This window comes from Mustela lutreola, chromosome 6 (genome assembly GCF_030435805.1).
Source record: "Mustela lutreola isolate mMusLut2 chromosome 6, mMusLut2.pri, whole genome shotgun sequence".
Taxonomy (NCBI): domain Eukaryota; kingdom Metazoa; phylum Chordata; class Mammalia; order Carnivora; family Mustelidae; genus Mustela; species Mustela lutreola.
Window position 1 is genome coordinate 157,645,010 of NC_081295.1, and position 20,316 is coordinate 157,665,325.

A 20,316-nucleotide genomic window follows, 5' to 3' on the forward strand; every position below is an offset into this window, starting at 1 on the left:
ACCGTTAAGATCTCCCTGGGTGGGCCTGAGGGAGAAGCCGCCCCTTCCAACACAGGCTACACCGCAGGCAAAACCTGCAAATGCTAAGACTTTACTTCCGCATTGTGCAAGCCAGCTCCAGGCTAACTCACGCTACTCCGGGAAATGCTCCGATTTCAAGACTGAAGAACAGACCAAGCTACAGAGACGGAGTGAACCGTACGACGCGGCCTGAGGAGTCTACGAACCAACAGCGCGGCCCGGCAGGAACCCCGCATGGAGTCCTAGAACGAAGGGCAACGGGAATCCACCAACGCCTGCAGCAAACGGACCGTCTCGCGGCGTCGGACACCTGGCTCGGGCGCCTCCGGCACTGGCCGCACGTCCGGGGGACACGCACGTCCGGGGGACACGCTGCCGTCAGGGCGTCCCGACGGGCCCCGGGGTCGCGCGCAGTCTCCGCCCCTGCCCCCGCGGCTCTCCAGGGGCACAGCGCCGCACGCTCGCTCCCCCGCTGCCCGCGGGCACTGCATTAGGGTCCCTCCGGATGCACGAAAGGCCGCGGCCCGCAGACCGCCCACAGCCTGCGCCGCCGACAGCGCCCCACAAAGGCCGGAAGCGAGCGGGCTGGGCGCGCGCGCGCACTTCCGCCGCCGCCGCAGGGAGGGGCGAGCGCGGCCGGCAGTTCCCGCGCGGCTGCGCTAGGTCGCGAGAGTGAGGCGGGTCAGCGGGCCCGCACTTCCGCCGCCGCCGCAGGGAGGGGGCGGGCACTGCGGCGGAAGTTAGACGGCGAGCTGGCGGGGGCGGCAGGTCTCACCCCAGCTCCTGCCTGCCCGCGCCGCTGTGGGCGGGACCTGGCAACACCTGCCGTAGGTGCCGCTTTGTCCTGTACGTCTCTTTACAAGTGATTAGCGTCAACGTGCCGGTGTTTTGATGGGGGTTTTGCATCCCCGCTCGGCGACACACTGGCCGGTAGCTTTCCTTTCCGAAACGTCTTCGGGTAATGTTGCCCCAGGACGCGCGGCTCCCTGCGGAAGGCTGCCGGAGGACCAGCCAGCGCCAGAGAAACGGGCCAAGGGCAAGCAGTCCGCCTCGGTCACATGCAAGGCAGCCACAGAAAAGAGCCTCCGAGCTCCGAGCACGCGAGACACGGGGGAGGCCCCGGAACGGCATGCCCCGTCTGCACGGGGGACTCGGGGATGCCGGGTACGGAACGGACGGCGAGGTAAACACGGATCTCTGGAAAGCTCCTTTCTCATTCTTTTTGTCCAAGCGCATGGAGAACACCTGGCCATTTTATACGCCAGGTAACTCCAACATTTTGAAAAAAAAGATTGTTTCTCGTGATATTTTTTTTTTTTCTTGTGATATTTTGATAAACCTAAGTACTTCTAAAATCAAGAGGGAAAAAAAAAAGACTTTGAGTTCCAGGACTCAAGAAAGACATGGTGAAACTGTAATGTCAGATCACTGTTACTTTGTGTATAAAAAATAAACCTATATATACACTTCATTAGCTTATAATAATGTTGGGTGTACTTAGGGAGGTTGAAAAGGAAGCAAGAAAGGAGAAAAAAAATTGAACGATTATTTAGGAAAAGAAAATCCAAAAAGAACTTTATGTATACCCCAAGCTTTAAATCTGGGTGGACAAGGGTGTTTTGGAAAATTAAAGAGGACTACAAATTCTTTAGCACTTTTCCCATTACAAGGTGCGGGTCTATGTCATTTCCCCTGGAGTCTGAGTGGATTTGATGACTCCTCTGATAAAATAAAGCAAAAGTGATGCTATTTGAGTTTTCCAGCCTGAGCCTTTAAAGCAGCAGCTTTCATTTTTTGTTTTTTGGAACAACTGCTCTTGGAGCCCTGAGCCATCACAGAAACAGGCTGACTGCCCTGCTGGGAAGATCACCTAAGGAGGCCCTGAGCCCACCCCTCTAGCCAAGGCACTGGGCATGGCAGGGCAGCTGTCTTGGGATTTTCTAGGCAAATCCAGAAGATGCCATATGAAATGGAAGAACCTTTTAGCTGAGTCCTCCCCAGATTCCTGGCAGAAAACATCGTGGGATGGTTATTCTAAGCCTTCATTTTGGGGTAACTTTTTATGCATCAATATATGTTACTATAACAATTTGGTCACGCTAGTCCCTGAAGATACTAAATTTCCTTAGATTAAATGGTACAGTAGACAAGGAATTTTAAATTTGTAATTGATTTCTTGACTTCTAACCAGAAAATGGTGTTGAGGACATGCTACATTTTTTTTTTAAAGTTGAGTTTATAAGGGAACTATGAGAGGCAGAGATACCCCAGTGACAGAAGAAAATTCTGAAAATGTCTCTTCAAGCCAAGTGGGGGTTGACTTTGACCTCCCCAAAAGGACAAGAAACTGGTGGGTTAGCAGTGAAATTCTGCGTTGGCCACCTTGCCAGGGCATGAGTGTCTCAGCCAGGACTGCCTCTCAGCCCCCCACCAAAGGTGGAGAGGAGACAAAGGTGTTTATAGACCCAATGCAGAGGCAGTGAGAGGTGTAAGGAAAGTCGGGATGGGGGGTTGGCTCTGGGCAACTCAAATACTTTGACAAATAGTTCTACAAAATGTTACTTAAAAGATAAAATGCCTAATGCTCCTGAGTTCTGCAGGTTCACAACCAGGTGTTTGTTGGTTTTTTATTTTTATTTTTTTAAACAAACCAATTTGTATCTAACTACTGAATACATTGGATCCTTGAACAACAAAGGGCTTGAATTTTGCAAGTCACTTATACATGGACATTTTCCCATACACTACAGTACCATAAATGTATTTTCTCTTCTAAGATTTTATTTACCTGAGAGACAAGAGATGGAGCGAGCGAGTGGCAGGGAGCAGAGAGGGACAAGCAGACTCCACACTGAGCACGGCCCTTCCCAGGGCTGGATCCTAGGACCCTGAGATCGTGACCTGGGCTGAAATCAAGAGTCAGACTTTTAACTGACTGATCCACAGGGGCCCTCTGTAAATGTATTTTCTTTACATTTTCTTGGGGCCCCTTGCTGGCTCATTGAGTATGTGACTCTTGATCTCAGGGTAGTTAAGTTTGAGCCAAACATTGGGGGTCAGAGATTACTTTTTAAAATATCCTAAAAATATATTTTCTTTGTATACAGTATATGATGCATGTAACATGTGGAATATGTGTTAATCAACTGTTATCAGTAAGTCTCTGGTCAACAGTAGGCTGTCAGTGGTTAAGTCAAGTTATACTCGGATTTTTAACTGTGAAGGGGGTCAGTGCCCCAACACCCATGTTGTTCAAGGGTCAATGGTACGATACTCAAAAGTATGAAAATATCATTGTGTTTACAGTGGTTGCGCAATGCCTGGGGCACCTGGGTGGCTCAGTTAGGTTAAAAGGTAGAACAAAAGATCAAGGGAAAGGTAGACAAAAATTTTAGTGATGAGGTTCATTTGGACAAACACAAGAAGACATTTCCTGTCTTTTTCCCCGGTGGAATCTCCTCACCTTTCTCCTGAACAGAGGGCAGCTCCCAAGTTTCAGAATTGAACTGACCCATTCTGGCTGGAGCTGGACCCCTGTGAGTCCTGGGCCCCTGGAGCAGCAGAGGTGCTGCTGCCAGATAAGCTATCTGCTCCTGGGGCCCTTCCTGTCCCTACAGCAAGACTAGGACCCACGGACAATGAAATAAATTTGACCAGCGTGATGTATGCTGAAAGGTCTAGAACTTCGATCCCAGTATTAATGGGGAACATAGAACAGTTGGGCAGAAAGCAGACTTTCCCTTGACCTGCAAGGGCAGGAAATAAAAAAGGACAGGGAAGGGGATACAACTCTGGCCAGTGCATCTTGGCCATTTCCCTCACTACACTTGAGAGGAGATCTCAACTCTCTTATCTCTCTCTAGAGAGAACACCTGCCTTCTGAGGATAGATCATTTCTTCCTCATCTCACCTTTCCTCAGGAATATTCAGCTTCCTGGACAAGCCCTCCAAGTCCAGAAACAGCTTCCTCCCTGTACTCTAGGCTGCTCCCGCATCCGGGCCTAGAGCTCCTCGGGCAGGATGGTCAGGAACTGCTCGGGCACCAGCAGCTCCACGATCTGCTCCTTGCTGTGGGTCTCGGGCTGCAGCCACTGACGACAGAGAGCCTACAGTTGGACTTCTGAGGCCCAAGGGAATCCTCCCAGCAGAACTGCCTTAAGTTTTTTCTGAAGAACTCCTGTCAGAAGCACCATTTTTGTGCAGGCTAGATTCTGTAACTAGTTGACATTCCTTCTGTTCTGCAGCCCAAAAGGGCTGGACTGAATCCATTCCTGGGCACAATGGCAGGGAGAGCTTTAAGGCTCATGATAACACGTAACACATCACTGTTAACAGAGATCAATTCCAAACTAAGAACATATTTAGTCAGAGTGAATCGCTGTGGTCAGGTCAATGATTTGAAGGTAAAGATGCTCTGTAAAAGATAAAAAAAAACACAAAATGTCATTAGGATAATATAAAATTAAGGAAAAGACAATTCAGTTACCTTAGGATTAAAAAACAATACTAGTAGCTTTTAGATCTAGAAACTTCAGTGACATATTCAGATAATGTGAAATATTCCGATAATGAAGAAAAACAATGCAAACAGCTTTGCCTGCTTAAATTGCATGTCACAGATCAAGTCAGTTATATTTACAAATCAACTTCTCTGTGCCAAGAATTGTGCTAGATACTTTCAAAGGTGTTTTTAATTTCAGAAAAGAACAGTCTGTGGGTCAGTGTGCCCCACCTTTGAGTCAGGGATCCCAAGTCATTAACCAAGGTCCGCTTTGTATGCAAATCCAGTGAGTACTTTTCAGTCCTTTGCTTACCAGATGCCCCCGCAGCATCTAACACTGCTAGCCACTCCCAGTCTTATCAGAGCTATAATCTTCTGGCTCTTTGCCATGAGTTGGCTTTTGTAAAGTGCTTAGACCAATGCCTGATGCTCAGGTAGTATTATATGAGGCCTTGTCAAATAGCTCATTCTTAAGTCTACTTTATGGCTCTTCTTCAGTTTCCCAAGAAATGTCTAGATACTCTAAGCTGAGACCCAGCCTTCTCATTCCACATTCATTCTGTGCAACCTTGTCCATTCAGTAGCATCTGAGAACTGAGATGTTCTCACCCAGGAACTCCTAAATCTGATTCTCTTATCCAAATTTTAGCTTGGAACTGCAGACCATTACATAGTCCAATGGTGTATTGGATCCTTCCACTTGTATGTCTTAAAAGCATCTCAACAGTACTAAAAATTAACTCATTTCCCCCTCACAATCAATGCCTCCTCCAAAATTTCCTGGTTTTTCTTTTGTTTTTTGTTGTTTTGTTTTTTTAAAACCCATTTCTTTTTAAAATGGCACATTTATGGGGCACCTGGCTCAGTCAGTTAAGCATCCAAATTCTGATCTCAGCTCAGATATTGATTTCAGGGTTGTTGAGTTCAAGCCCTGCACTGGGCCCATGGAGCCTACTTAAAAACAAAAACTGCACATTCATTTATTTAATCATGTAATCCAAAACCTATTCCTGACTATATTTTATTTTTTGAAAAGACTTTTTAAAAATATTTTATTTATTTGACAGAGAGATCACAAGTAGGCAGAGAGGCAGGCAGAGAGAAAGGTAAGCAGGCTCCCCGCTGAGCAGAGAGCCCAATTCGGGGCTTGATCCCAGAACCCCGAGATCATGACCTGAGCTGAAGGCAGAGGCTTAACCCACTTAGCAACCCAGATGCCCCTGGAAAAATTTTCTTTATTTGAGAGAGCAGGGGAGGAGCAGAGGGAGAGTGACAAGCGGACTGCACACTGAGCGCTGAGCTGTTTTCGAGGCTGGACCCCACAACCCCGGGATCATGACTTCAGCGGAAATCAAGCATCAGATGCTCCAAGGCTCAATCCACTGAGCCAACCAGGGGACTTGCCTTGACTATGTATTTTTTTTCAAAGTTTGTAGTACTTACTATATGTCGTGCCCTGTACTCAGCACTTTTTAATCTTTAGTCTTCAAGCCTAGTTCAGTCTGCCTTTCCCACAAAATTCCATGACCCCTCCTCACTTCCACAGCCACCACGTTCCTTCCGCCAGCTCCTAATACCGGTTCTTTCTGCGACAACTGCGGCTCTCCTGTCCTGCATCCACTCTTGCCCCCTTCCCGTGCATCCACCATTTTTTCAGACGTGTAGGCGGATCCCATTACCTCCCTCTTAATGACAGATACCGTGGCTCTGAGGAGTAGCCCTTCCCGCGTCCCGCGCCGGCTCTTCTGCGACGCGCGCACAATCGTTTTCTGCACGAGCGGTCACGTTAGAAACGGACGCGCACCGCCTTTCATGCCCCGGTTCTTGGCACATCCCCGGAATGACGGACCTGCCCACGTCCCCCCGTCGCGGTGTTCTGCGGTCCACGGTCCCTCCCTCCTCGCCAGCCCCCACCGCCAAAGGCCCGCGCTAGGGGCAGCCGACTTCCCGGGGCGCGCGGCGAAGCGCCCCCGCCCGCCGGCTTCCTCCCACGCTGAGCCCGAGGCCCCGGCGCACACGGGCCCGGGCGTGTGCTGGACCGACGCGCTGACCTCTGTCTTCCTCGCACGGAAACGACCCGGCGCGCGTGCGGCCACGTTACCGCACTTCAGAGGGAAACTCCTCCAGGCCGCGGCCGCGACCCTAGGAGGCCCGCGCGGGGAACCGACCACCGGCCGGCCTCAAGGCCGCGTCCCTGCGGCGAGCCTCCCCGCGGCTACACCGCACCCGCCGACCCCCGCTCGGCGCTGTGCCCGCGAGCGCCGACACAGGGGGCCGGACTCCGGGGACCCACGCGAGGAAGCGGCACCGAGCGCGGCGGGGAAGCCTCGCTGCGGAGCGAGCACGAGGGACCCGCCAACGCCCGCGGCTCCAAAGTGCGTCACGACGTCCGGGCGCGCCTCCACGGGCAGCCCGCCGCCTCTCTAGGAAGCCTGGAAGACCCATCATCTCGGTGGTCGGTCGGCTCCCACCTCCCGCAGGCGGCCGCGAGCGCCGCAGCCCGTGAGCGGCTTAGGCAGGCGGGTCCTCCCGGTGCCCCCGGCCACTCGGTCTGGGCCCCTAGCTCTCTATCCCACCGAGGACACCTGTCCGCTGCCACACAATGCCGCGCAGCCCTCCGCTTCCTAGGACCCAGGTCGTCCCGGGTCCCAGCCCGCAGGGTCCCTGCAGACCCCCCTCGCGCAGACCCTGCTGTGCGCGGGGCCCCCGGGTCAGAGGCAATAACCAGCACCACCCTGAGCAAAGCGGCCCGTGGGCGTGCTCTCCACCGTTTCAAGTCCCGTCCTTCTGTGGAAGGAAACCCCTCGCACTCCTGCGCGGGACCAGCAGAAAGCTCCGGGAACGCGGCGACGTGGCCCCGGCTCCACAGCCAGTGAAGTAGCTCCATCAGGAAGAGCTCCCGGGCACGGGATCTGGTCCTCATCCATCCGACTTGCTTAAGATGGCTCACGCTCTGCCTTATTCCCCCAAGTTTCTCCTCTAGTGCCCTATACTCCCACTTTTCCTCCAGTTTTCCAAGTGAGCATCCCACACTAGTCCATCAGTCCGATACACCGAGCCGCTCCTTAAGCTTCGGATAGGTCATTCATTTTGTCTGGTAAACCACGATCTCAACAGGTTCACATTCGCTAACTATCTTAACTGCTTCGTGGTTTTGGGGGATCCTTTTAGGAGGAGTGTGGTTTTTGTAGACAACCCACCCTTGCTGAGCTAATCCAATAGACAGGTTAACAGGAATTATTTCAAACCAGGCAGGTGGTGGCTCCACTAAATCTCCCACAGCCTCCGTCATAGATGTCCTCCTTAGTTTTCATGAGAACATTGTACTCTTTCTTATTCCATCTGGTCTTCTCTCTCCTCGGCTGTAAAAGTCCTAAGTGGAAGACCACCCATCCTGCGATGCCTCTAGTCTGGGTGTAATTATTAATGCCAGTCTCTTTTATTCTCAAGTGTCCCAGATTGGGCAATAAATTATATATAGTTACCTTTTATCTGAGAACCAGGGACAAGCTGGCTAAAATGCAGATTCCCAGGTTCTGCCCTCAGAAACATTCAGCCAGTCTGGGTAGTGCCCAGGAAGCTGTGAAGTTCAAACAGCACAGATGATTCTGACAAGGTATATATTCAGAAACAGTGGCTTCATCATAGAGCGGAGACGTTCGCGTGGAAAACTGGGTGCGGGTCCACAGAGACCTAAAAACAAAAATCAGTAATGTATACACTGTGCTCTTCTCCTTCTTTTGATGTAAAGCACTTAAATGGGTTTGGAATGAAGAGCAGTGGGTCTGTTTCCACTGCTAGGACACATGGACCAAATGAGAGACAGAGGGATCTCAAGTAATAGCGATTATAAAGATAAAGCACATTTCTTGGTAACTGTCTCTTCATCTTTTTATTTTTCCTTCTCTTTGGTCACCATTTCTTTTTTTTTAAAGATTTTATTTATTTATTTGAGAGAGAGACAGTGAGAGAGAACATGAGCGAGGAGAAGGTCAGAGAGAGAAGCAGACTCCCCGTGGAGCTGGGAGACCGATGTGGGACTCGATCCCGGGACTCCGGGATCATGACCTGAGCCGAAGGCAGTCATCCAACCAACTGAGCCACCCAGGCGTCCCGGTCACCATTTCTGGGTCTAAACCAGTCTTAACACGTAATTTTGCCCGAGTCCTTTTTATTTTCTCCCGCTTTGCTCGTCCCTTTTCTCTTTCCCTCTCATTTTGTTGCTGCTGTTTACAGATGCCTAAAATGTGTCCCAGCCCCCAAGTCTAAGTGTCTATGAAACTACATACAATTCACAATGATCTTTGTTCATTGTTTTTTAAAATTTTAATACAACTGAAAAATAGATCACTACAAGTGTTTAACCACTTTGGGCTTTGCTTTTCTCATGTACATATGAAATGGGTAAACTCAAAATTTCTTCCTAAAGCTAACACTCTTACTCTGTGTTAAAAAGCCCCGATAGCACAACAAAATACTCTCAATGATCCCTTACCAAACAAAGACCAAATCCAAAGGAAAATTGTCCAAGGACCTCTCAATCTGGCCCCCACTCCTGCACTTCCTTGTAGGAGTTCCACGACCTGTCAAGCTGGAAAACTCATGGCTCTTGAGCATATCTTAGTTGGGACTTCCTCATCCTGTTCCCTCTGCTAAAACACTTTCCTCTATCCTCCAACTCCTTCTACAAGTAATCTACTCTTCTCTCAACTTCTAACCCAACATTTAACCAATGACACACATGTATACTGGTATAGATTTTATATTGTAAAATTGCTCCTGAGAAAGTACTTAGTATTTTATATTTTGACTTCAGAATCACTTTTGTAAAAGATCTTATTTATCTGAGAAAGTGAGCAAGCATGAGTAGGGGTAGGGGTAGTTGGAGAGGGAGAGCAGGAAGCTAAGCAGGAAGCCCAACACGGGGCTCACCGCAGGATCCTAGGATCATGGCCTGAGCTGAAGGCAGATGTTTAACTGACTGAGCCACCCAGGCACCCGGACTTTAGATATACCTTTATTTTAAAATATCCCCAGAGAGTGTTTTCCCTCTCTGACTCTCCCGACTGTCATGCTCTCTCTCTCTCTCTCTCATTCTCTTTCAAATAAATATTTGTAAAAATGTTTTAAATAAATAAATAAAATATCCTCAGAGATAATTTTTATCTTATAGGAAAAATATAAAACAATCTTCCACTATATTTTTATGAATCATATTTCAATTATAATTATTGATATATTATCAATTATATTTATTATATTATTTTTATATATTAAGTTAATTTATTATATTTATTATAATATAATAAAATTATATTTTTTAAAGAAAAAGTATTGTCAGATATAGAAAATAGGAGTCATTTCCAAATACAAAATGTGGACAGAGACTTGGTTCTCCTTGAGTCCTGACCTTCAAATAAAAATTACAGTGAAAGACAGTCTTCAGGGATCTTACATACAGATCTAGACAGGTTTTGGTTCCAAAATTCTCAGCCATTTCTTGACAGCTAGCGTCCAATCTCCTAACTGTGCTCAAGGGGTGTTGGACTATCCCTCAAGAACCAATAAGGCCTTTTAACTGGATTTGAATCAGTATTTCTTACACCTTGCCCGGCCATAAATGGACTACTCTTTCAGACCAGACTTTCAAAGGCACAGGGAGGGATGGTTACTGGTTTCCAGAGCACCTGAAAGGAGCTCAATGCCAGAGACTTTATGGGTTGGTTAAGAGGAGGCAGGGTAGAAACAGCAAAGAGAGAAGTGAGCGTAATGTAGGAGTGTGAAAGAGAAACAACTGAGGAAGAAACAGCCCACAGGCCACAGGCCAGTGCAACAGCACTGCTCAACCCAAGAGAGCTGCTCGTCCCACATGAGAGAATTAGCTGAAGCGAAGCAGAACCGTTAGTATCACAGAACAAGTAGTCAGTCTGGTGAACTGGAGGTCGTTTAATCAAGTGAACCATCACTGCACTCTAAGTGGCATATGTCTCTACAGCATATATAACATCTTCTGTTCCTTGGCATTTCATCAGTTGCTGAGAAAATTTAGAATTTCTGAGAAGCTGTGAACAAAACAAAACAAAAAAAGACAAGCACAAAACAAACATCCTATCTTCAGCTGCAGGTGTGAAACCAGTCCATTAGAAATACATCCTTTAAAATCCTGATCTGTTTGCATTTTAGATCTTCCAAGCGCCAACATAACAGAATTATACAAGCATGCTGCTTCGGCACATGCAGAGGCGTCTGAGACACTTATGGGCTCAGGTTATAACAGCATATGTATTATATTACTATGTGGAATACATATTTACTGGAGAAGTTGATTCTATTTCAAACTCAAGTCTACTATATTTTCCTTAACTTCACTTGAAAATCCGTATGTATTTCTTTTGGAAATAATTTAACCTCAAGACAATACACTCTTGAGAAAATTTAAGAGTTTTGATAAGACCTACAATTAGCCACAAATGGTAATGGAAACGGTTTGAAATGTTATGACTAAGGATGTATAATAGAGCCAAATACACAAGACTGTAAACCACCCCCAGCACTCTGCATTTCTCTGGGAAAGAATGAGGCGCAAGTCTAGTTGCCCAAACCCTGTTTCCTAGCTCATGCGGAAGTTATTATTTTAAACAGAATTTGGCTTGAACCACGCTTGGAAGAAGAATGAAACAATTTATGACCTTTTCAAGTACTGACTGTGCACCTACAGGAGAGTGTTAAAGACTGTGGAGCACCACCAAATTAAATACCGTCCACCTGTAAACAGAACGAGGAAGCTCTGTTACTCTAAAGACCCCACTGTTTCAGGAACACAGCCAAGTGCAGAAGAGTGTAAGCACTATGCCATCTTTCTGTGTAACACAGGAAATGAGGCGACATGTATTCACGTTTTTTGTATTTACATAAAGAAACACTGAAGATACATGAAATAGAAAAATGGCTACCTCTAAGGGAAAAGATAGACTCCCTTTTTAATGTTGTTCTGATACTTGAATCAAATGAAGAGTGAGTTCTTTTTCTTGAGAAGTCTCTCTAAGTAAATTAAAATTTAAAGGTTAAAAATAACCGGGTTGCCTGGCTGGCTCTGTTGGTGGAGCATGCAACTCTTGATCTTGGGGTTGTGAGTTCGAGCCCCACGTTGGGTGGAGAGACTGCTTAAAAATAAAATGAGATGCCCCAAATGAGGGATAAGTGGTGAGTCTTTCCTGCAACTCCACTGTAAATTGAACAGAGGAGCTATGCATTTATTTATTTTTATTTTTTTACATATATATATATATTTTTTAAGATTTTATTTATTTATTTGACAGAGATCACAAGTAGGCAGAGCAGCAGGCAGATAAGGAAGGGGAAGCAGGCTCCCTGCTAAGCAGAGAGCCTGATATGGGGCTTGATCCCAGAACCTTGGGATCATGACCTGAGCCGAAGGCAGAGGCTTTAACCCACTAAGCCACCCAGGTGCTCCGAGCTGCACATAGACGGGAGGCCCTGTTAAGCTAAAAAGCAAAACCTCAGAGCCTTCTAAATCTTCTAAGTTCCATATGCTAATAATTTCTATTTGGAGATAAACTGCTTGCAGTGGCTTAGCAGAAAGAGAACTTAGAAGACAGGGTTCTAGCTCCAGCTCCATTAACTAGCTGTCTGTGGGATCTTACAGCTACTTCCCAAAGCCTCCGTTTCTGCATCAATTACAGAAGGAGATGGAGAAGTGATCCTTAACGTCCCTTACGGGATTTCTACTATTGTGTACTCTGATCCAGATTGTCAACACCAGACATTTTCCATTTCTGTGTGTGCTGGGCTTAGTATAAAGCAAATACTCAATTACTGTTAAGGGAAAGAAACTTTTTTTATGCATGACCTTGGCGGTAATCAACAGGTAATGCTGAGAAGCAAGGCACTTACAAAAGCAACATGAAGACTGTTCATACTTTTCTACTTTTGTGTTTGAAAATTTCCATAATGAAGGGTTAAAGAAAGAAAGCAAAAACTGAAAATGCTTTTAAGCATTTTCACAGGAGAAGTGCAGAGAGGCCCATATTTTCATAACAAAGATTGGAAGTGAGATATCCGATTTTTAGCTATGTTTCTTGGCCTGGACAAATTTAAAATCTTGAGCAGTATCTACCGCATCTAGCCACTGAGCTACAGTAGCTTGCTTCAGTTCCTCAGATCCAAACTGGAGGCTGAGTTACTGGAACCCTGCAGAGTTCTCCAGTAGGGAAAAGCCTTTGTGTATTTATGGGAGAATTCATCTGCCCCCTGTTGTAGGTCAAAAAGCAAATTATCATATCTTACAAAAACAGAAAAGAGTCAAATTGTTTACATTACAGGTTTTACTGCAATTATTTTTAAATTAATTTTTAAATACTCAGTGAGCTCAGCTTTAACATAATTTTGTGTTTAGGCAGTGTATGATTTTTAAAAACTTTTTAAAAAGTTTCTTAAAACTGAGGTGAAGAAGTTTCCCTGAAAGACACGTAGAAAACTTTTTGCACAGGTGGTGTGAGGCTGGAGACCACACGGATAAAGTCAACACAAGATTCAGTATCGCACAGAGGGGATGCCAAACCCCCAGAGAACTTGACAGATGAACTTCAGATATTATGCTTCTCTCAGCATAAAAACATGGACAATTTCACTGGCTCTCCTTGGAGCTTCCTCCTCAAGAGGATTAGACTAGTTTTTCCCATTACCTTGTTCGGGGACAAAGTAAGAACCTACCCTGCGACCGTGCTAGTGGTCCGAAGGCAGGATGCGCGGCGCCACCTGCTCCAAGGGGCCGGCCAGCCCCGGCGCGGGGTGGACCTTGCGATGCTGAATGAGGTTGCAGTGGTAAATGAAATTCTTGCCGCACTCCTCACACTCGTAAGGCCTCTCCCCGGTGTGAATTCTCTGATGCTTAATAAGGACAGAGCGTCGGCTAAAGCTCTTGCTGCACTGGCCGCACTGGAAGGGCTTCTCTCCCGTGTGGATCCGGAGGTGATGGAAGAGCCCGGCGTTCTGGCTGAAGGCCTTCCCGCAGATGCCGCACTGGTAGCGCTTCTCCCCGGTGTGGAGCCTCTGGTGCTGGAACAGGCCCGAGCGCTGGCCGAAGGCGCGCCCACACTCCTCGCACTCGTACGGCTTCTCCCCCGTGTGCGTCCTCTGGTGCTCGATAAGGATGGAATTCTGGGTGAAGCTCTTCCCACATTCACCACAGACATAGGGTCTCTCCACGGAAGAGCTTGGCCGCTGCCTCTCCAGCCTGCCGTCCCGCTCACAGGGGTCTCTGCACTCAGGCATCTCAACAGCATCACCGTTCCGTTTCTCTGCGGCTTCCACAAGAGGCCTCGTCTCTGTAGAAAGCTCCCTCGCTGGGCCTACCTCCACGTTCCAAGTCCCGGCCTCCCCACCTGAAACAGCAAGGGGAGCATGAGGGTGTCAGATGTCCAAAGGGGGAGGGGGGAAACCAGCCGGGAGAGGGGGTGGGAGGGGACGAACAGGCGCGGCTTCTCTTCACTTCTCCTTTGCCCTTGGGGAGAAGACGGGCTGAACTGTAACTGCACAGTCAGCTGTCTGCCTGTCCCAGGGGGCCACAGTCTTCCTGAGGGCAGGGGCGCATCTACCTTGTTTGGCACGGTCTCCCCAGGAACAACCGCAGCACCTGGTGCCCAGCAGACGCGGAACAGATGTGCTGAACCTGGAGGGGGGCTCTCAGGGAGTGAAGGAGGCCTCCTGAGAAAAATCCCGATCCTCACCGATCTGAACCGGGCGCAGCTCGCGTGCACGGCACTGATGCAGCTCTTCCGAGGACTGGAGCCGGCCCCCTGGCAACTCCTGGGCTGCTCCCCGAGCTGCTTTCTCCTTTGCAAACTCTCCCTGTTCACAAGCATAGCTTGGGACCTGGCGGAAATTAAGGATGGTTAGGAACCAAATGTGAGAGGCACCTTGTAAGGGGGCCTCCCCAGGACCGCCGTATAGGAAAAGGCGGCCCAAGAAACTGGCAACGAGGAAGAGGCAGAGAGATGGAGAGCCCACAACGGACCACATCAGGCACAAAAAGTCCTCCTCCCCTACCTCTTGCTGCACGAAAACCCCATGCTTGCTCCTGCAGGTACAAACCTCTGTGCTCCCATCTTCCACCAGCTCTCCTGGCTCGTCCAGCTCCCTCTCCAGGTCCTCCAGCGCAGTCACTGCCTGCTCCCCGCTCTCGGGTCGGTGCTCCCGCACCCAGGCCTGCAGCTCCTCGGGCAGGATGGTCAGGAACTGCTCCAGCACCAGCAGCTCCACGATCTGCTCCTTGCTGTGCGTCTCGGGCCGCAGCCACTGATGGCAGAGCTCCCGGAGTCTTCGAAGAGCCTCGCGGGGCCCAGGGGTCTCCTGGTAGCAGAACTGCCGGAAGCGTCTCCGAAAGATCTCTCTGGTGTGAGGGTTCTCTCTCAGCAGGCCAGATTCCTGCCCACAGCCACAATCCCCCTCTTTCTCTTCTACCTTTACTGCCTGAAGTCCTTCCTGCATCTCTAAAGTCTGAAGGACCAAGGCTGTGGCCATCTTAGGCTTAACTCTTCAGAAAGAGTCTATTCTCGATGATTCCTCTTTGATCTTTTCTTCTGGAAATCCCAAAATCTAAAAAATAATTGCAGAGAAAAAAATACTAAAATGTTAAAAATCTTCTCTGCTGGCAGACACAGAAGTATCTGCAACAAAAGCAGTCACTGTCACATTTATATTGAGACTCAGAACACGCATATTCATGTACATATGAATGTATGTTTGTGCATGAGATATATACCTATACAAGTAACTGAAATAATAATTTCACAAAACACTATGTATCCTTAATTATGTGACACACATTATTATTTTTAAAATCTTGCCTTTTTTTTTAAACCCCAAAACAAAAAACCCTGGTCATAGCCTACCATAAGGACTTCATGATTCACATACGAATCATGACCTATAGCTTTAAAAAGTTTCTAAATTTAAGAAAAAGAATTATAATTCACTGTAAATGTAACCCAACACTATTCTTGGGTATTGGCATGCACTGTAAAATAAAAACAAGGAACAGTGTATTTAAGTTCTGAACACAGCTCACACTACAACTACGAGAAAAGTTAAATCCATATTGCCACTATTAGTTCTGCTTCTCAAGGAGGGAAGAACCACTGGGGTGGGGAAGCATCCTTGTGGATGCAAACATAACCCCCTCCACAAATCTGTACCACTTCTGGCTTCACTGACCTCTCTAGTCACCACTCCAGGAGTCGAGAGGGTTCCCCCCTCCAAAGACAAGGATCCCTGAGCTCTTACTCCCCCCTCCTCCACTTTTCTTGGTGCTGACTCGCTGTCACTTTGAGATCCACATTATCTTCTTTCAAAACTTCTCACAGGCCACTCATTCATCTGGCAGTATTCATTCCGATACTGCTCTCGGCACTAGACAAGGGGCCCCAACAGAACAAAGTCCCCACCTTGATGGAACGCACATTCTAAGCACAGTACCGATAGCAGCTGACACTTCTCTTGCTTTCCAGGTACCAGGTTTTGTACTAGATGTTTCACATGCGTCAACTCACGGACTCCTCGAAACAACTGTTAAGGGTTTGTTACTACCCACATAAGGACAGATGAGAAAACGGAGGCCCAAAGAGCTGGAGTCACTTGCCCAAGGTCTCACACACAGGAAACAGTGAAGCTGCCTTTCCAAAAATCTACTTCAGAATTCACAGGCTCAACCACCACCCCACTGTCTCTCCTGTACGTGGACAGGAAGGGAAAAGGATGAACGAAGGAGCCGGCAGGCACAGACAATAGTGAAATAGATGTCAAACAGCGTAATAGAGTATATATTATAGTGTGTATGTGTGTGTGTTTAGTAGAATTATTATACCATAATTAATTATGGTATGATTATATATTATGATTCTGTATAATTATACTACAATTAGTATATTAGATATTTATACTAAATATTATATATAATATATGTACATATTATAGTATGTCATAATTATATATTATACTCATATGATTATATTATATATTATATAATATATTATATATATAATATATATTATATTGTATTATAATAATATATTATATAATATATATTATATTGTATTATAATAATATATTATATAATATATATTATATTGTATTATAATAATATATTATTATATATATTAAATAAAATATTATATATATATAATCATGTAAGTATATCATATAATTATATATTATACTATAATGTATAATATATACAAATATATTAATATTATTTATATATTATATAATACTGTACTATAATATATATTATATTAATTATAATATATTAAAAATATATATTTTAAGGATTTTATTTATTTATTTGAGGGAGAGTAAGAGAGAGCATGAGAGAGGAGAAGCAGACTTCCCAGAGCTGGGAGCCCAATGTGGGACTCAATCCCGGGAATCCAGGAACATGACCTGAGCGGAAGGCAGTGGCTTAACCAACTGAGCCACCCAGGCGCCCTTCCACTCTGGTTTTAAGTCAAAGATTTTCTATTCACAGAAAATTAATCCGAAGCTTTGTGCTCTGCTCATAGAAAATCATTCTGTTATACGGTGTTTCCAATCTTTACTCAGTTTCACTACAATCAATCCCCTCTATTCTCTGTATGGCCTAGGCTCCCTTTTGCTTTCCTCTCCTGCTCTTGCTTCTGTCTGGTGGCCTAAAATCCCATGGCCTCACACCAGCACATCGCAGCTCCTCTTTGAACCCAGTGCCTCTAAAATGCTTCCCAAGTGTTTAACAACTCTGCCCTCCCGGTCACAAACAGTTCTTAAGCTCTTTTAGGTTCACCACCCCACTGTAAGGTCTTCCTCGACTTACACTGGGTTATGGCCTCATGAACCCATCACAAGTTGAAAACAACACACACTGAAAGTGCACTGAATGTACCTCACCCTCCAAACAGCATACATTAGCCTCACCTACCTTAAATATGCTCAGAGCACTGACGCTATGCTCCAGTAGGGCAAACGTGTCTTCATCATAACGTACCCCCACATTCTCCTCTGGTGTCACCGTCTAAGCCCCCACAACTTACCAGACACATCCCCACATTCCCAAGCCTGGCTCAAGGCTAGTCACCTCTCCAGCTTCAACTGTGGGGTCCCACTGTATTTTTTCTGTTTTCCTCTATTTCACATGCAAAAACCGCCCGTGCCACTTGGGCTTTTCTTCTCACTATTCATCAGGCTCTCCTCATCCATGTTCCACGCCCGTGGTCTTGCCTTCGGCACTTACGCAAACCCCAACCAGTCTCTGCACCTTGATTCGACTCTCCCGTCCTCTGAGGTCTTCCTCATCCATTCCATCACCCTCTTCCTCCTTCCGGCTCTTAGGTCACCAGCCCCATCTTTTACCTCAGTCACAATCTATCCTGTGGTTACTTCTCATATTAAAAAAAAATCCATGGGGCGCCTGGGTGGCTCAGTGGGTTAAGCCGGTGCCTTCGGCTCGGGTCATGATCTCAGGGTCCTGGGATTGAGTCCCGGGTCGGGCTCTCTGCTCAGCAGGGAGCCTGCTTCCTCCCCTCTCTCTCTCTCTGCCTGCCTCTCTGCCTACTTGTGATTTCTCTGTCAAATAAATAAATAAAATCTTTTAAAAAAAAAATCCAAATCGTACAGGGTAAAGAATCCCTTCATCAGAAGTGGACACTGTTAAAGAGTAGAATGGGCCTGCAGACTTTCTCTGTCCATCTTTAACCGCAGGCACGCGCGTGCGCATCACACACATGCGCACAACGCAGCTCTTAGCCTCCCTATTCGTCTGCAGCACGTGGAGGGGAGCACGAGGCAGCAGATCCAGCTGCGAACGCTGCCCTACGAGCGTGTGACCTTGGGCGAGGGACCTGGTTTTTCTGACCCTCCATCTCGTTAACAAAACGAGGACAGCTACTCGGCAAGGTTGTCAAGGGCAGGAAATGAGACAACCTACATAAACTGGTTTTGCACGACGCCTGGCGCTTAGCGAGCTTGCCAGTTAACCACCTTCTCGAGAGAGGATGTGCAATTTGGGGTTTAGGCGGCTACGTGAGACGCTGCTACCTCCCCTCGGCGCCAGGAGGGTCGAGTCTTCTGCGGCCCAAAGCACAGGGCGGGGAAGCGGGCGGGGAAGCGCGCCGCCGGAACAGCGGACGCACCGCTCAGGTCTGTTCTCCCATCTTAAGCGCTAACCAGAAGCCCAGGACGACCGAGGTCCGCAAGCGGAGGCGGCTCCGGCGCGGGAACCGTCCTGCGGTGGGGCTGCAAGGCTGGCGCGGAGCCCGGCAGCCCCGAGGCGCGTCCGAGGGCGGCAGCTCCCCTGCGACGGCGCTGACCTCCTCCCCACGTTACACAGGGGAAGGCGCGGAGCTCCCGGTCCCGACAGGGGCTGGTCCTCGGAATGCCTTCCGCGACGCCTGCCCGAACAACGACGGCTCCTTAAGCATTGCTACAGAGGAGAGTCGAGAGCAGGCCAGAGCCGCGCCGTCGGCGGAGCGGACCACCAGAGGCCGCGGCGCACCGCAGCGCGACTCCTGCTCTCCTCAGTCGGCCCCCGGCAGCGGCCGCAAGACGTCCGCGGAGGCCGGCGGGGCGACGGGCGGGTCCGGGCCGCCTCCCCCACCCAGGCCGGGCGCCGCGCACACACCGGCCGCTTGGACGGCGCAGCCGGACTCCGCAGCTCACCCGGCATCCGGGGGAGGAGGAGGCCAGCGGGCCGGACCGCACCCCTGCGAGTCCTCGACAACCGCCGCGGAGGACCGCCGCGCGACAAAGGCCGGAAGTGCGTCACGCGGACCGCCTCCCGGGAACAGCGCTTCCGGAAGCATTCCTTCTAGCGCGCCCGGAGGTCTCACGCCTCTGTGGTCGCCTCGCGAATCTCCTCCCCAGTGGAGTGAGGCGCCGCGAGGCGTGGTGTCTCCCCGGCGGGCAAGTGCCGTCACGGCCAGCTTACACTTTTGCACGTATAAACTCATTCATTCTAAATAGCAACGCTGTAGGTTCGGCGCAATTATCCCCATGGAACAAATGAGGAAACTGACGTGCATTCCCTCCGCCTTTCTTAGTGTCATTCCTGCAAAGAAACAGTTTTTGTGCATTTATTCAAGATATTTCAGGCTCCTTTTACGCTTTTCCTGCTCTAGACCTAGAACCCACCATTGTTCCATGAAGCTCGGGTTCCTTTCAGCGGAGACGGTGTACAGAAACCAACGGATCCTCTCACTGGCACCAGGATACAGCTTTGTTCTAGGCCCTATCCACAATTTTATTTTCTTCGGAATTGTATACATTGTCTCCAATTCAAATACAATTTCAGTTTGTTTTGCCTTTTCCTTTCTGTTTTTCCCGAAAACCTGGTTCCTAACAGGTCCATATATATTCACCCAGTTTGCTCTGTCTTGCAATGTAAACAAAATAGTTTCAAATTCACAGTGCCCGTGTCACTAGCAACAGTATACCTGCTGTGTGGAGTTCAGAATTTCTTTGTTTGCTTTGCTTGTTTATTGGTTCTTGAAATATATCCCATTAGGGGAGTTCAGTCAGAGTACTGTATACATGCATTAATTTGAATTCTTTTCTCTTTATACTTATGTTATAAGCTTGGTACACAGGATCATTTGTTTCTGTTTGTTTTTCTATTTCAGGGTTTGTTTACCTTTCATCCCTTTTCATTTCCTTTATGAACATGCAAAACACTTAGTTCAAAATCTAAATGATATACACACAGATTTTTTCATTAACTATAGTACAGTTCTATTTTCCTTATGACATCC

At 47.8% G+C, this 20,316-nt stretch overlaps 2 protein-coding genes across 5 annotated transcripts; both read right to left on the reverse strand.

The window, feature by feature from the left end:
* LOC131832994 (uncharacterized) lies at positions 1-8,012 on the reverse strand. The gene is made up of 2 exons (XM_059176240.1): positions 6,907-8,012; positions 1-393 (listed from the first exon to the last, which is right to left on the reverse strand). Exons 1-2 carry the CDS (start codon positions 7,443-7,445, stop codon positions 264-266), a joined length of 669 nt encoding a protein of 222 aa, XP_059032223.1. The 5' UTR covers positions 7,446-8,012; the 3' UTR covers positions 1-263.
* On the reverse strand, positions 2,783-19,325 carry ZSCAN23 (zinc finger and SCAN domain containing 23). 4 transcript variants are annotated; one of them, XR_009354270.1, is made up of 6 exons: positions 18,737-19,325; positions 14,636-15,139; positions 14,272-14,416; positions 13,256-13,926; positions 8,008-8,215; positions 2,783-4,435 (listed from the first exon to the last, which is right to left on the reverse strand). XR_009354270.1 is itself a non-coding variant. In XM_059176199.1 (5 exons), the coding sequence occupies exons 2-4, from the start codon at positions 15,062-15,064 to the stop codon at positions 13,268-13,270; spliced, it is 1,233 nt and encodes a 410-aa protein (XP_059032182.1). In that variant the 5' UTR covers positions 15,065-15,139; positions 18,737-19,325; the 3' UTR covers positions 2,783-4,435; positions 13,256-13,267. The 4 variants fall into 4 exon arrangements, 3 of the variants coding, with proteins under 3 accessions (XP_059032182.1, XP_059032181.1, XP_059032183.1); XM_059176199.1 differs by lacking the exon at positions 8,008-8,215; XM_059176198.1 differs by lacking the exons at positions 2,783-4,435; positions 8,008-8,215 and having other exon boundaries at positions 10,449-13,926.
* Positions 19,326-20,316: the final 991 nt, after the last annotated feature.